The 16,173-nt window shown below is 45.7% G+C and overlaps 1 protein-coding gene across 3 annotated transcripts in view; it reads left to right on the top strand.

Annotated features, from left to right (window-relative positions):
- The window catches only part of LOC124138967 (probable phospholipid-transporting ATPase IIB), a 62,870-nt gene that overhangs the window by 34,384 nt on the left and 12,313 nt on the right, over nt 1-16,173 (top strand). For all 3 annotated transcript variants that reach the window (XM_048398856.1, XM_048398854.1, XM_048398855.1), the window contains 9 exons: nt 1,662-1,751; nt 1,981-2,051; nt 2,574-2,739; nt 4,902-4,958; nt 6,457-6,705; nt 8,562-8,723; nt 9,196-9,288; nt 13,833-13,916; nt 15,984-16,154. In XM_048398856.1, coding sequence (XP_048254813.1) covers nt 1,662-1,751; nt 1,981-2,051; nt 2,574-2,739; nt 4,902-4,958; nt 6,457-6,705; nt 8,562-8,723; nt 9,196-9,288; nt 13,833-13,916; nt 15,984-16,154 — 1,143 coding nt within the window. The remainder of the gene's footprint in view (nt 1-1,661; nt 1,752-1,980; nt 2,052-2,573; nt 2,740-4,901; nt 4,959-6,456; nt 6,706-8,561; nt 8,724-9,195; nt 9,289-13,832; nt 13,917-15,983; nt 16,155-16,173) is intronic.

Genomic DNA, 16,173 nt, shown 5'->3' with positions numbered 1-16,173 from the left:
GTCGGGTTAAATCTCATAAACAGGGACGTTGTAATGTCCCTGGGATTTTATATAATATAACTTCCGTTCAGATTGTAACATGTAATGAAATGTAAAATCAAATGACAAATGTTTTCTTTATATTCCCGAGGATCCAACTCGCAACCTTCATATCTGTAGCCCAGTTAGTGTACCATGAGGCTACAGAGGTGTTGATAAGCCTCACTGGTTTTTAGAATGTCCTTTTCAAGATCCGTATGCCTGCAACAGATATTTTACCATCTGTACCCTGTGTGTACCCCATCTGTACCCTGTGTGTACCTCACCTGTACCTTGTGTGTACCCCACCCGTACCCTGTGTGTACCCCACCCGTACCCTGTGTGTACCCACCTGTACCTTGTCTTTAACCCACCTGTACCGTCTGTAACCCACTTGTACCCTGTCTTTAACTCACCTGTACCCTGTCTTTAACCCACCTGTACCTTGTCTTTAACTCACCTGTACCTTGTATTTAACCCACCTGTACCGTCTGTAACCCACTTGTACCCTGTCTTTAACTCACCTGTAACCTGTCTGTAACCAACTTGTACCCTGTCTTTAACCCACCTGTACCCTGTCTTTAACCCACCTGTACCCTGTCTTTAACCCACCTGTACCCTGTCTGTAACCCACTTGTACCCTGTCTTTAACCCACCTGTAACCTGTCTGTAACCCACTTGTACCCTGTCTTTAACTCACCTGTAACCTGTCTGTAACCAACTTGTACCCTGTCTTTAACCCACCTGTACCCTGTCTTTAACCCACCTGTACCCTGTCTTTAACCCACTTGTACCCTGTCTTTAACCCACCTGTAACCTGTCTGTAACCCACTTGTACCCTGTCTTTAACCCACCTGTACCCTGTCTTTAACCCACCTGTACCCTGTCTGTAACCCACCTGTACCCTGTCTTTAACTCACCTGTACCCTGTCTTTAACTCACCTGTACCCTGCATGTAACCCACCTGTACCCTGTCTGTAACCCACTTGTACCCTGTCTTTAACTCACCTGTACCCTGTCTTTAACCCACCTGTACCTTGTCTTTAACTCACCTGTACCTTGTATTTAACCCACCTGTACCGTCTGTAACCCACTTGTACCCTGTCTTTAACTCACCTGTAACCTGTCTGTAACCAACTTGTACCCTGTCTTTAACCCACCTGTACCCTGTCTTTAACCCACCTGTACCCTGTCTTTAACCCACTTGTACCCTGTCTTTAACCCACCTGTAACCTGTCTGTAACCCACTTGTACCCTGTCTTTAACCCACCTGTACCCTGTCTTTAACCCACCTGTACCCTGTCTGTAACCCACCTGTACCCTGTCTTTAACTCACCTGTACCCTGTCTTTAACTCACCTGTACCCTGCATGTAACCCACCTGTACCCTGTCTGTAACCCACCTGTACCCTGTCTGTAACCCACCTGTACCCTGTCTTTAACTCACCTGTACCCTGTCTTTAACTCACCTGTACCCTGCATGTAACCCACCTGTACCCTGTCTGTAACCCACCTGTACCCTGTCTTTAACCCACCTGTACCCTGTCTTTAAACCACCTGTACCCTGTCTGTAACCCACCTGTACCCTGTCTTTAACTCACCTGTACCCTGTCTTTAACTCAACTGTACCCTGTTTGTCACCAGGTAGGGCTGTTGGACTTGGAAATCAACACCCTGACCAAGATGCTGTTTTTTGCTGTCATCATCCTGTCTATAGTCATGATGATACTGAAGGTAATATACAGTGATTGATATAATCATTGCACATAGAGTGGAACTACATGTATGTGCCAATTGTATTCATTTCAATATTTGTCGTAAAATAGTAGGGTAATTAGAGAAGAACATTTATTATTCTGGTCTAGAACACATGTGTCAGTTTCAGAATTTCAGTTTGTTGTTGTGTTGATTGATGCTAGACATCACTGTGACATTGTGATAATGTGTTGTCTCCATGTTGCAGGGATTTGGAGGTCCATGGTATCGCTACCTGTTTCGGTTTATCTGCCTATTCTCCTACATCATCCCAATCAGGTAAATACATCAGTCAGTTACAGACAACAGTCAGGTAAATACATCAGTCAGTTACAGACAAGTCGGGCAAATACATCAGTCAGTTACAGACAACAGTCAGGCAAATACATCAGTCAGTTACAGACAACAGTCAGGCAAATACATCAGTCAGTTACAGACAACAGTCAGGCAAATACATCAGTCAGTTACAGACAACAGTCAGGCAAATACATCAGTCAGTTACAGACAACAGTCAGGCAAATACATCAGTCAGTTACAGACAACAGTCAGGCAAATACATCAGTCAGTTACAGACAACAGTCAGGCAAATACATCAGTCAGTTACAGACAACAGTCAGGCAAATACATCTATACTGACACAACTCAAGATAATGTATCAGTTATTTGCATTCAAAGCTCAGGGTTATTCATCAGACAGTTACAGTCACAAGTGGGGTAAACACAACAGTTAAAAAAAGACACCAGTTACTCCACCTGTTGTGTGTAAGGTTGACTGTAATGGCTGCTCCCTGTCTCCCTCAGTCTGAGAGTGAACCTGGACATGGGTAAGGCGGTATACTCATGGATGATCCAGAGAGACAAGGCCATCCCTGGCACTGTGGTGCGCAGCTCGACTATTCCAGAGGAGCTGGGGAGGATCACATACCTGCTGTCTGATAAGACTGGAACACTCACACAGAATGAAATGGTAGGACCATAGGGTACAGCGTTACTGTCACTTCAACCCATATCATCAAATCCAAAGCTGTAATGTAGGTATTTGGGTGTGTTGATGATAGGGGAAGGAGTGGGGATTAGATGGAGGATGCTTGGGTAAGGATTGGTGTAGATGGTAGGGTAAGGGTGTAGATGGTTGGGGTGGGGTGTAGATGGTAGGGGTGGGGTGTAGATGGATGGGTGGGGTGTAGATGGTAGGTGTGGGGTGTAGATGGTTGGGGTGGGGTGGGGTGTAGATGGTAGGGTAAGTATTGGTGTAGATGGTAGGGTAGGGGTGTAGATGGTAGGGTAGGGGTGAAGATGGTAGGGTAGGGGTTAGATGGTTGGGGTGGGGTGTAGATGGTAGGGTAGGGGTGTAGATGGTTGGGGTGGGGTGTAGATGGTAGGGTAGGGGTGTAGATGGTAGGTGTGGGGTGTAGATGGTTGGGGTGGGGTGTGGTGTAGATGGTAGGGTAAGTATTGGTGTAGATGGTAGGGTAGGGGTGTAGATGGTTGGGGTGGGGTGTAGATGGTAGGGTAGGGGTGTAGATGGTTGGTTAGGAGTGTAGATGGTTGGTTAGGGGTGTAGATGGTTGGGTAGGGGTGGGGTGTAGATGGTTGGGTTGGGGTGGGGTGTAGATGGTTGGTCAGGGGCGGGATGTAGATGGCTGTGATGGGTGGTGTGTAGATTGTTGGGTTGGGATGGGATGTAGATGGTTGGGTTGGGGTGGGGTGTAGATGGTTGGTCAGGGGTGGGATGTTGATGGTTGTGTTTGGGTGGTGTGTAGATGGTTGTGTTGGGTGGTGTGTAGATTGTTGGGTTAGGATGGGATGTAGATGGTTGGGTTGGGGTGGGGTGTAGATGGTTGTGATGGGTGGTGTGTAGATTGTTGGGTTGGGATGGGATGTAGATGGTTGGGTTGGGGTGGGGTGTAGATGGTTGGTCAGGGGTGGGATGTTGATGGTTGTGATGTGTGGTGTGTAGATTGTTGGGTTGGGATGGGATGTAGATGGTTGGGTTGGGGTGGGGTGTAGATGGTTGTGATGGGTGGTGTGTAGATTGTTGGGTTGGGATGGGATGTAGATGGTTGGGGTGGGGTGGGGTGTAGATGGTTGGTCAGGGGTGGGATGTAGATTGTTGGGTTGGGATGGGATGTAGATGGTTGGGTTGGGGTGGGGTGTAGATGGTTGTGATGGGTGGTGTGTAGATTGTTGGGTTGGGATGGGATGTAGATGGTTGGGTTGGGGTGGGGTGTAGATGGTTGGTCAGGGGTGGGATGTTGATGGTTGTGATGGGTGGTGTGTAGATTGTTTGGTTGGGATGGGATTTAGATGGTTAGGTTGGGGTGGGGTGTAGATGGTTGTGATGGGTGGTGTGTAGATTGTTGGGTTGGGATGTAGATGTAGATGGTTGGTCAGGGGTGGGATGTAGATGGTTGTGATGGGTGGTATGTAGATTGTTGGGTTGGGATGGGATGTAGATGGTTGGGGTGGGGTGGGGTGTAGATGGTTGGTCAGGGGTGGGATGTAGATTGTTGGGTTGGGATGGGATGTAGATGGTTGGGGTGGGGTGGGGTGTAGATGGTTGTGATGGGTGGTGTGTAGATTGTTGGGTTGGGATGGGATGTAGATGGTTGGGTTGTGGTGAAGATGGTTGTGATTGGTGGTGTGTAGATGGTTGGGGTGGGGTGGGGTGTAGATGGTTGTGATGGGTGGTGTGTAGATTGTTGGGTTGGGATGGGATGTAGATGGTTGGGTTGGGGTGGGGTGTAGATGGTTGGTTAGGGGTGGGGTGTAGATGATAAGGGTGGTGTGTAGATGGTTGGTTCGGGGTAGGGTGTAGATGGTAGGGTAAGGGTGGGGTGTAGATGGTAGGGGTGGTGTGTAGATTGTTGGGTTGGGGTGGGGTGTAGATGGTTGGGTTGGCTGGGGTGTAGATGGTTGGGTTGGACGGGGTGTAGAGGGTAAGGGTGGTGTGTTGATGGTTGGGTAGGGGTGGGTAGTAGATGGTCGGGATGGGGTGTAGATGGTAGGTAAGGAATGGGATGTAGATGGTAGGGAATTTGTGAGATGTTGATGGCAGAGGGTGGTGAAAAGATGTCACTAATTCAAGACTAAACACCCTGACATCACCATAACTGTCATTGATTCCAGATTTTCAAGAGGCTGCACCTGGGCACTGTGTCATTCAATGCTGAGACGATGGACGAGGTGAGACAGTGCTGTATAGTTATAAACTTGAAGGATACACAAGTTTCACACATTCCTTATGTTGTTATGCAGTAACGTTTCATTAGCCTGTATCCTGTTAATTCTTAACCTTCTGTTAAATCTTCTGTTTAATGAGCTTGCTTGAAGTTGAAGACCTCCCCTGCTGCCACAATTGGTTTTCTATGAGTAAGGTCAAGGTCACTTGAAAGTATTAAACATGGTTGAAATTTCATCATTTCATTTTCCAAGTTTCTTATTAGTTCATGAAAAATGTAAACAATTACCACTCACTTGAATTTCAATAATTAACTCAATACCTGTCATGTCATGGCTGTGTCAAATGTCAAGGTAACTTTGAAGGTCATTCACTCATGAACTGACTTGCTTAAGTCAGAAAGCATTAAGGATAAGGAAACTTCATATTTGTGTCTTCCAAGTTTGCCAAACATAATATTCTTGCATGTGATTTGATGAGCTTGAAGGTACAAGAAAACTTGAGTATTAATGATCAGAATTTAAAGAACCTTAACCAGATCTCTTTCGGTGACATCTTGATCACATCATCTTTTAGGTGACCTCCATTATAAGGTGAAGGTAAGATTATGAAATATGATTCTAATTTCATGAAATTACAGATTAATTGAGGGATTTCCAATCAGTTAAGATGAACTCAACTCCTATCATATGTCATGAATGTGTAAAATGTCAAGGTCGCTTTGAAAGTCAATCATTCAGTTAGTAATGTTCACAATTCATGGCTGAGATTGATGGTCAAGGTCAGTAAACTGGAAGTGTCTTCAACTCTTCTACTGAGGTGGCTAGAGGCGTAGATCTTTTTATTAAGCTGAAAGTGCTTATGACTGGAGGTTTAGTCCTTTCTGTTTCAGTGCTGTACTGCATTGGACATGTGATGTGATGTTATTAAACTGGAAGTTCTCACTTAACTTTGTCAATAAAGTAGCTGGAGGCCTAAGTTTTTCCAAACTTATACTGCAATCTACATGTGGGAAGTCAACTGTCGCCTGATGTAAAGTCAGAATGGTTTATGACACCTGTTTCTGGCGGGTAAGTTTGGGGACATTCAGCAAACTGTGGGCAGGTGCCTGCTTCAGTTTTTACATGTCGGGCAAACACCTCCCTAGCTACTGTTGGGGCCGTAAACATATGGTAAGGGACCTACCATTTGATATTCGGGAGGGGAGAGGGAGAGGGGTGCTGGTAAACCCCGCTTAACCAGTTATTTTTTTTATAATACAATGAACCAACATATTGTTTTCTTAAGAACACATTGCAACAATGTCATTTTTGTGGCAGACAATATGAAACATGAAACATTAATTTTATCTGATAAAATCCCAGCACCTTCATCCTCCAGCTGGGAACAGTACCTAGAGACTTCAGAATACATCATATCACATTGGCCTATGCAAGGAGCATGAATAATTGAGGTTTTGTGGCATCCATATTTTATAGGTATCCATGTTATCTCCCCTTGCAGGTAATGGCTCATTTGAGGACTGCTTTCTCCCAGCCGCCATCTGGGCAGCTTATCCAGGCAACACCTACTCGTACATCAGGTCCAGTTCGTAGGACAGTGGTTACTCGGGTGTTCGAGGCAGTGAAAGCTGTGGCACTCTGTCACAACGTGACTCCGGTGTATGAGGAGAACGGTGACGCAGCCAGCGACACAGAGGCCGACCAGCAGATCCGCCAGACTGTCACGTACCAAGCCTCCAGTCCCGATGAGGTGAGACTACCATAGGGGATGATGGCCTAATCAGGTACCTTTGGGGGCAGGCTGACCTCCTGGTCATCTAAGACAAAGCAGTTCACTGTTGAGGGTCGTGCCAGGGTGCTGCTGATCCGGTCAATTTCCAGATTTGTGTTGATGTTACTGCTTGGTTTGACAGTACCACATATTTGACTGTGGGTTAACAAAAGTAGTAACTGTCTACAGCCTGCTTCACTATGGACTTTCCTCCCACATCAAGCTGACAATAGAGTTGAAACAATGTGCAGTAAAGCACAACTCACCCACTCATTCAGCATTCTTATGTCATCATAAGTAGCTTCAACTTTCTGTAACATTGTAAATAAACTGATGGCAACTTAGATTCACAAGGGTCCTTTAGAACTGACCATATAGAATATGAAATATACTCACACGTGCAATTCCATATTTATAAACAGTGTGCAGGTCCATGTTTGTATAGGGTGTGTTTGACACATGTGGAGGTCCATGTTTGTATAGAGTGTGTTTGACATGTGTGCAGGTCCATGTTTGTATAGACTGTGTTTGACACATGTTGAGGTCCATGTTTGTGTACAGTGTGTTTGACACGTGTGCAGGTCCATGTTAGTATAGAGTGTGTTTGACACATGTTGAGGTCCATGTTTGTGTACAGTGTGTTTGACACGTGTGCAGGTCCATGTTTGTATACAGTGTGTTTGACACATGTGGAGGTCCATGTTTGTATAGAGTGTGTTTGACACGTGTGCAGGTCCATGTTAGTATAGAGTGTGTTTGACACATGTGGAGGTCCTTGTTAGTATAGAGTGTGTTTGACCCATGTGGAGGTCCATGTTAGTATAGAGTGTGTTTGACCCATGTGGAGGTCCATGTTTGTATAGAGTGTGTTTGACACATGTGCAGGTCCATGTTTGTATAGAGTGTGTTTGACACATGTGGAGGTCCATGTTAGTATAGAGTGTGTTTGACACATGTGGAGGTCCATGTTAGTATAGAGTGTGTTTGACACATGTGGAGGTCCATGTTTGTATAGAGTGTGTTTGACACGTGTGCAGGCCCATGTTTGTATAGAGTGTGTTTGACACATGTGGAGGTCCATGTTTGTATAGAGTGTGTTTTACACATGTGGAGGTCCATGTTAATATAGAGTGTGTTTGACACATGTGGAGGTCCATGTTTGTATAGAGTGTGTTTGACACATGTGGAGGTCCATGTATGTATACAGTGTGTTTGACACGTGTGCAGGTCCATGTTAGTATAGAGTGTGTTTGACACATGTGGAGGTCCATGTTTGTATAGAGTGTGTTTGACACATGTGGAGGTCCATGTTAGTATAGAGTGTGTTTGACACATGTGGAGGTCCATGTTTGTAAAGAGTGTGTTTGACACGTGTGCAGGTCCATGTTTGTATGGAGTGTGTTTGACACATGTGGAGGTCCATGTTTGTATAGAGTGTGTTTGACACATGTGCAGGTCCATGTTTGTATACAGTGTGTTTGACACATTTGCAGGTCCATGTTTGTAGAGAGTGTGTTTGACACATTTGCAGGTCCATGTTAGTAAAGAGTGTGTTTGACACATGTGGAGGTCCATGTTTGTATAGGGTGTGTTTTACACATGTGGAGGTCCATGTTTGTATAGAGTGTGTTTGACACGTGTGCAGGTCCATGTTTGTATAGAGTGTGTTTGACACATGTGGAGGTCCATGTTTGTATAGAGTGTGTTTGACACATGTGGAGGTCCATGTTTGTATAGAGTGTGTTTGACACATGTGGAGGTCCATGTTAGTATAGAGTGTGTTTGACACATGTGGAGGTCCATGTTTGTATAGAGTGTGTTTGACACATGTGCAGGTGGCATTGGTGTCGTGGACGGAGAGCGTGAAGCTGACGCTGGTGAAGCGGGACCTGAGCACCATGCAACTCCGCACGCCCCAGGATTCCATCATCACATACTCCATCCTACAGATCTTCCCCTTTACCTCCGAGACCAAGAGGATGGGCATCATTGTCAGGGTGGGCGATCCCATACATCAAACTATCTAATTATATATGCTAACAAGAAACTATACTTCAATTACAGGAAATGAATCCTCAAATTTCATATTTATGATTCTGTGTGGAGATGTTTTGTGTATATTGGTATTTAAGAAATGAATCAAATGAATTGAGGAGCACACCATGTATATCCACTTGATTTGGATGCTTTTGTTAAAAGGTTGATTACACAAGTATTGAAGTACACCACATGACATTATTTTGACACCAATTAGGAGAGAGTGTGATCTGTTGTAAACTCAGAATTGGTTCCCTTTTTGTTTGAAAGCTAGCACTGTATCTTTGATGATTTGACTGTTTGCCTGTGATTCATGCTGCTTCTGTCATATTGGGGATAGATTGACTTGAAATATGTTGTAAAAGAGCTCCCGCCAATGATGGAGTTATGGTTGTTATACAGGTGCTGTGCACTCACAATTCACTGTTTCAGGAAGAGCAGTCAGGGGAGATAATCTTCTACCTGAAGGGTGCTGATGTTGTGATGCAGAACATCGTCCAGTACAATGACTGGCTGGAAGAGGAGGTAGGCCCCCCATGCACACGCCAATGTCTCGTCACATACCCCCGTTATAGCACATTATCCACTATGTCTCTAAACATCACAAAGCATGTTCTAGTAACAAATTAAAGTTAGCCTCTTTAGAAACCGTGTTTTGTTTGTGTTCTATGGATACCCAACTTCTTTACAACAATGAATGCCATGTTTCAGTTTAGATACTGACACAATTGATGCAAGCAAGTGATGAGATAATCAAATCACTTGCTTAACAACATTGTAAGGGTCTACACCAAAACCTCGCATTCATTTTAATAAAGCAGTTCTATGAATAAAGCAGTTCTATATTCATAGAACTATCTCCCTTGTTCATCATACCAACTTCTACATGCCACTGACAGAAGATGGATGGAACCTGAGTCAGCTGCCACTGACAGAAGATAGATGGAACCTGAGTCAGCTGCCACTGACAGAAGATAGATGGAACCTGAGTCAGCTGCCACTGACAGAAGATGGATGGAACCTGAGTCAGGTGCCACTGACAGAAGATAGATGGAACCTGAGTCAGCTGCCACTGACAGAAGATAGATGGAACCTGAGTCAGCTGCCACTGACAGAAGATAGATGGAACCTGAGTCAGCTGCCACTGACAGAAGATGGATGGAACCTGAGTCAGCTGCCACTGACAGAAGATAGATGGAACCTGAGTCAGCTGCCACTGACAGAAGATAGATGGAACCTGAGTCAGCTGCCACTGACAGAAGATGGATGGAACCTGAGTCAGCTGCCACTGACAGAAGATAGATGGAACCTGAGTCAGCTGCCACTGACAGAAGATAGATGGAACCTGAGTCAGCTGCCAGTGACAGAAGATGGATGGAACCTGAGTCAGCTGCCACTGACAGAAGATAGATGGAACCTGAGTCAGCTGACATTGACAGGAGTCGGCACGAGTACAGCAATTGGCTGCACAGAGCTACTTTGCTTGGACATGCGAGAACGAAAAATGTAGGCTGACACTGACAGGCTGTAGGATTTATGCCGACACTGACAGGCTGTAGGATATAGGCCGACACTGACAGGCTGTAGGATATAGGCCGACACTGACAGGCTGTAGGATTTAAGCCGACACTGACAGGCTGTAGGATATAGGCCGACTGTGACAAGGTGTAGGATATAGGCCGACACTGACAGGCTGTAGGATATAGGCCGACACTGACAGGCTGTAGGATATAGGCCGACACTGACAGGGTGTAGGATATAGGCTGACACTGACAGGCTGTAGGATATAGGCCGTCACCGGCAGGCTGTAGGATATATGCTGACACTGACAGGGTGTAGGATATAGGCTGACACTGACAGGTTGTAGGATATAGGCCGACACTGACAGGGTGTAGGATATAGGCTGACACTGACAGGCTGTAGGATATAGGCCGACACTGACAGGGTGTAGGATATAGGCTGACACTGACAGGCTGTAGGATATAGGCCGTCACCGGCAGGCTGTAGGATATATGCTGACACTGACAGGCTGTAGGATATAGGCTGACACTGACAGGCTGTAGGATATAGGCCGACACTGACAGGGTGTAGGATATAGGCTGACACTGACAGGGTGTAGGATATAGGCCGACACTGACAGGCTGTAGGATATAGGCCGACACTGACAGGGTGTAGGATATAGGCTGACACTGACAGGCTGTAGGATATTGGCTGACACTGACAGGCTGTAGGATATTGGCTGACACTGACAGGCTGTAGGCTATCACCGACACTGACAGTCTGTAGGATATAGGCTGACACTGACAGGCTGTAGGATATAGGCCGACACTGACAGGCTGTAGGATATCACTGACAGGCTGTAGGATATTGGCTGACAATCTGTAGGATATAGGCTGACAGTCTGTAGGATATAGGCCGACACTGACAGGCTGTAGGATATAGGCCGACACTGACAGGCTGTAGGATATAGGCCAACACTGACAGGGTGTAGGATATAGGCCAACACTGACAGGGTGTAGGATATAGGCCGACTGTGACAGGGTGTAGGATATAGGCCGACACTGACAGGGTGTAGGATATAGGCCGACACTGACAGGGTGTAGGATATAGGCCGACTGTGACAGGGTGTAGGATATAGGCTAACACTGACAGGCTGTAGGATATAGGCTGACAATGACAGGCTGTAGGATATAGGCTGACACTGACAGGCTGTAGGATATAGGCTGACACTGACAGGCTGTAGGATATAGGCCGACACTGACAGGCTGTAGGATATCACTGACAGGCTGTAGGATATTGGCTGACAATCTGTAGGATATAGGCTGACAGTCTGTAGGATATAGGCCGACACTGACAGGCTGTAGGATATAGGCCGACACTGACAGGCTGTAGGATATAGGCCAACACTGACAGGGTGTAGGATATAGGCCGACACTGACAGGGTGTAGGATATAGGCCGACTGTGACAAGGTGTAGGATATAGGCCGACACTGACAAGGTGTAGGATATAGGCCGACACTGACAGGGTGTAGGATATAGGCCGACTGTGACAGGGTGTAGGATATAGGCTAACACTGACAGGCTGTTGGATATAGGCTGACAATGACAGGCTGTAGGATATAGGCTGACACTGACAGGCTGTAGGATATAGGCCGACTGTGACAGGCTGTAGGATATAGGCAAACACTGACAGGGTGTAGGATATAGGCCGACTGTGACAGGGTGTAGGATATAGGCTGACACTGACAGGCTGTAGGATATAGGCTGACAATGACAGGCTGTAGGATATAGGCCGACACTGACAGGGTGTAGGATATAGGCCGACACTGACAGGCTGTAGGATATAGGCTGACACTGATAAGCTGTAGGATATAGGCTGACACTGACAAGCTGTAGGATATAGGCTGACACCGATAGGCTGTAGGATACAGGCTGACACTGACAGGCTGTAGGCTATCACTAACACTGACAGGCTGTAGGATATCACTGTCACTGACAGGCTGTAGTCTATCACTGTCACTGATAGGCTATAGGATATCACTGTCACTGACAGGCTGTAGTCTATCACTGTCACTGATAGGCTGTAGGATATCACTGTCACTGATAGGCTGTAGGCTATCACTGACACTGACAGGCTGTAGGATATAGGCTGACTTTGACAGGCTGTAGGATATCACTGTCACTGACAGGCTGTATTCTATCACTGTCACTGACAGGCTGTAGGATATCACTGTCACTGATAGGCTGTAGGCTATCACTGACACTGACATGCTGTAGCTTATCGGCTGACACTGACAGGCTGTAGGATATAGGCCGACACTGACAGGGTGTAGGATATAGGCCGACTGTGACAGGGTGTAGGATATAGGCCGACACTGACAAGGTGTAGGATATAGGCCGACACTGACAGGGTGTAGGATATAGGCCGACTGTGACAGGGTGTAGGATATAGGCTAACACTGACAGGCTGTTGGATATAGGCTGACAATGACAGGCTGTAGGATATAGGCTGACACTGACAGGCTGTAGGATATAGGCCGACTGTGACAGGCTGTAGGATATAGGCAAACACTGACAGGGTGTAGGATATAGGCCGACTGTGACAGGGTGTAGGATATAGGCTGACACTGACAGGCTGTAGGATATAGGCTGACAATGACAGGCTGTAGGATATAGGCCGACACTGACAGGGTGTAGGATATAGGCTGACACTGATAAGCTGTAGGATATAGGCTGACACTGACAAGCTGTAGGATATAGGCTGACACCGATAGGCTGTAGGATACAGGCCGACACTGACAGGCTGTAGGCTATCACTAACACTGACAGGCTGTAGGATATCACTGTCACTGACAGGCTGTAGTCTATCACTGTCACTGATAGGCTGTAGGATATCACTGTCACTGACAGGCTGTAGTCTATCACTGTCACTGATAGGCTGTAGGATATCACTGTCACTGATAGGCTGTAGGCTATCACTGACACTGACAGGCTGTAGGATATAGGCTGACTTTGACAGGCTGTAGGATATCACTGTCACTGACAGGCTGTATTCTATCACTGTCACTGACAGGCTGTAGGATATCACTGTCACTGATAGGCTGTAGGCTATCACTGACACTGACATGCTGTAGCTTATCGGCTGACACTGACAGGCTGTAGGATATAGGCCGACACTGACAGGGTGTAGGATATAGGCCGACACTGACAGGGTGTAGGATATAGGCCGTCACCGGCAGGCTGTAGGATATATGCTGACACTGACAGGCTGTAGGATATAGGCTGTAGGATATATGCTGACACTGACAGGCTGTAGGATATAGGCTGACACTGACAGGCTGTAGGATATCACTGTCACTGACAGGCTGTAGGATATCACTGTCACTGATAGGCTGTAGGATATCACTGTCACTGACAGGCTGTAGGATATCACTGTCACTGATAGGCTGTAGGATATCACTGTCACTGATAAGCTGTAGGCTATCACTGACACTGACAGTCTGTAGGCTATCACTGACACTGACATGCTGTTAGATATACCATGTAGTTCTTGAGTGTATTTGTTTCAGTGTGGGAACATGGCAAGGGAGGGACTGAGGACTCTGGTGGTGGCCAAGAAGGTCCTCACTGAGGAACAGTACCAGGACTTTGAGGTGATCTCTCCTGACAAGGATGTTTACATTGTAGCCATGTTGAAATGGAGATTAAGAAATTCATTTTATTTAATAAGTTATAAATCTCACTGAAAAAAATCAACTTTTCTTTAAGGCTTTCTTCACTACTTGTCTGACTGTTATCTTCTTGGTACAATGAATGTCAATCAAAGCATGTTCTTTCCCTTTACAAGAATGTATGTCTGGAGGACACAGTGGTCTCCTGACTTGGGACTAGTAGAGTACTTGCAGTACAGTGCCCCTGTTGGGCTTGAGTTTATGTTGTATGTCTGGGGGACACAGTGGTCTCCTGACTGGGCACAAGTAGAGTACCTGCAGTACAGTGCCCCTGTTGGGCTTGAGTTTATGTTGTATGTCTGGGGGACACAGTGGTCTCCTGACTGGGCACAAGTAGAGTACCTGCAGTACAGTGCCCCTGTTGGGCTTGAGTTTATGTTGTATGTCTGGGGGACACAGTGGTCTCCTGACTGGGCACAAGTAGAGTACCTGCAGTACAGTGCCCCTGTTGGGCTTGAGTTTATGTTGTATGTCTGGGGGACAGTCAGTACAGATAATCTGTTATTCCTTGCTGCTCCTTGTTACTCACTGGACAGGCAGCTGTATACTTCCAGTAGATGACGGTCTCCACTGTTTACTTGTATCTAAGTTACAGTTATTACACAACTCCAAGGTTTGGGTTGAAAATGTCAAACTATGAGCGAGGGAAAAGCCCGAGTTTTAACTATGGCTAAAAAAAAAAGTCTTGGTTCTCAGGCATCAGCATCATCACAAAGTACGCTGCATGTTTCATTTTTATTTCTGTTTTCCCCCAAAAAATTAAAATCGTTAGATATTCCGTTTCTCGAGCATATGATCTAGACAGTGAAATGCTACAATTCTTAAAATTAACTCAATCCAATATAGTGTGCAGTTACTTCCCTTGACATGGGCACTGCCAAGCTCCTTCCCAGCGCATGACACCTTCATTACATTCTGGGTAGTATAGAGACCTCTGCGAACAGGATATCGCTGTGAGGAGCTTGGCACACTGCTTTCTGTGTTATGGTCATGGCGGCAATAGGAGTCTATGTGCTTGTTTTGTCGTTGTTTGGCCAATATCATAACTGAAAAGAAATTTCAGCACAGTGATAGGAAGACCCATGACTGTATCTCTAATGTTTCAAGGCACGTTCATGGTAAGTTGATGTGATTTGCCAATCAGTTCATACATGATTTTGACGAAATTAATGTAAACAAAATTGAATGCAATCTTATATAAAAGTAATATAATGGATTACCAACGTAAGTCCATAACACTTTTATAGCCAGATAGAGTATTATGTACACACTGGTAGTCCAGTGGTAGTCATATACTATATTCCAATAATTTACTCATCAAAGAATACATTTATGTAGGGAGGCCCTTTCCTGGTTGATTGTACACAACTGTTTGTTTGGTTACATACTAGTTTGAACAATCAAAAAAAATAACATGGACTTTCTAAATGAATGAAATACTAGAAAGCATAAAAAACCCATTAGGATACCTTCAGTGAAAAAATGTTGTAGTCGTGTTATAGAACGAATTCAGTGACAGTTGGTGAAAGAAAGAGCATGTGCACCAAGCACACAACTGAAGTCATGACATGTAAGATTGAACACCCTTTCATCACATGACCTGGTGATTCAGTAGGAAAACAGTGGGTTTGCAGGTTTGTAGGTTTGTAGGTTTGTTTAATATTTTTGAATATTCCTGTAAAAGAAAATTGTGACCAGTCAAAAATCAACATTAGATGCATATTAAAAAGCTGTTTATACGGTTCAACTGTAAAATATAGGTCTTACAATTTGATTGTAATAGCTCAAAGCAGATCTTACAATTCAAATGTAACACCTCTCACTTGAAAGTAGTACTTCTCACAAGGTTACCATGAGATAGGAAGTAGCTACACTACAATAGTCCGAAGTGGCTGTAGGTTTACACTAATAGGATGCAAGGAACGTGTTGTTACTGAGGTGGCCGAGTTGCACGGCATGTGCTGCACTCTTCACTGTACCTGCCCACAGAGTCGCATCCACCAGGCCCGGATGTCCCTGCAGGACCGGAACAGCAAGGTGCAGGCAGTCATCGAGAGCCTGGAGCGAGACCTGGACCTCCTGTGTCTCACCGGTGTGGAGGACAAGCTCCAGGACAACGTCCGACCAACACTGGAGCTGCTGAGGAATGCTGGCATCAAGGTGGGTGTTGGACTGCATG

This window comes from Haliotis rufescens, unplaced genomic scaffold, assembly GCF_023055435.1.
Source record: "Haliotis rufescens isolate VD_foot unplaced genomic scaffold, xgHalRufe1.0.p SCAF_19, whole genome shotgun sequence".
Lineage (NCBI taxonomy): Eukaryota > Metazoa > Mollusca > Gastropoda > Lepetellida > Haliotidae > Haliotis > Haliotis rufescens.
This window is presented reverse-complemented; position numbering and strand designations above follow the sequence as displayed.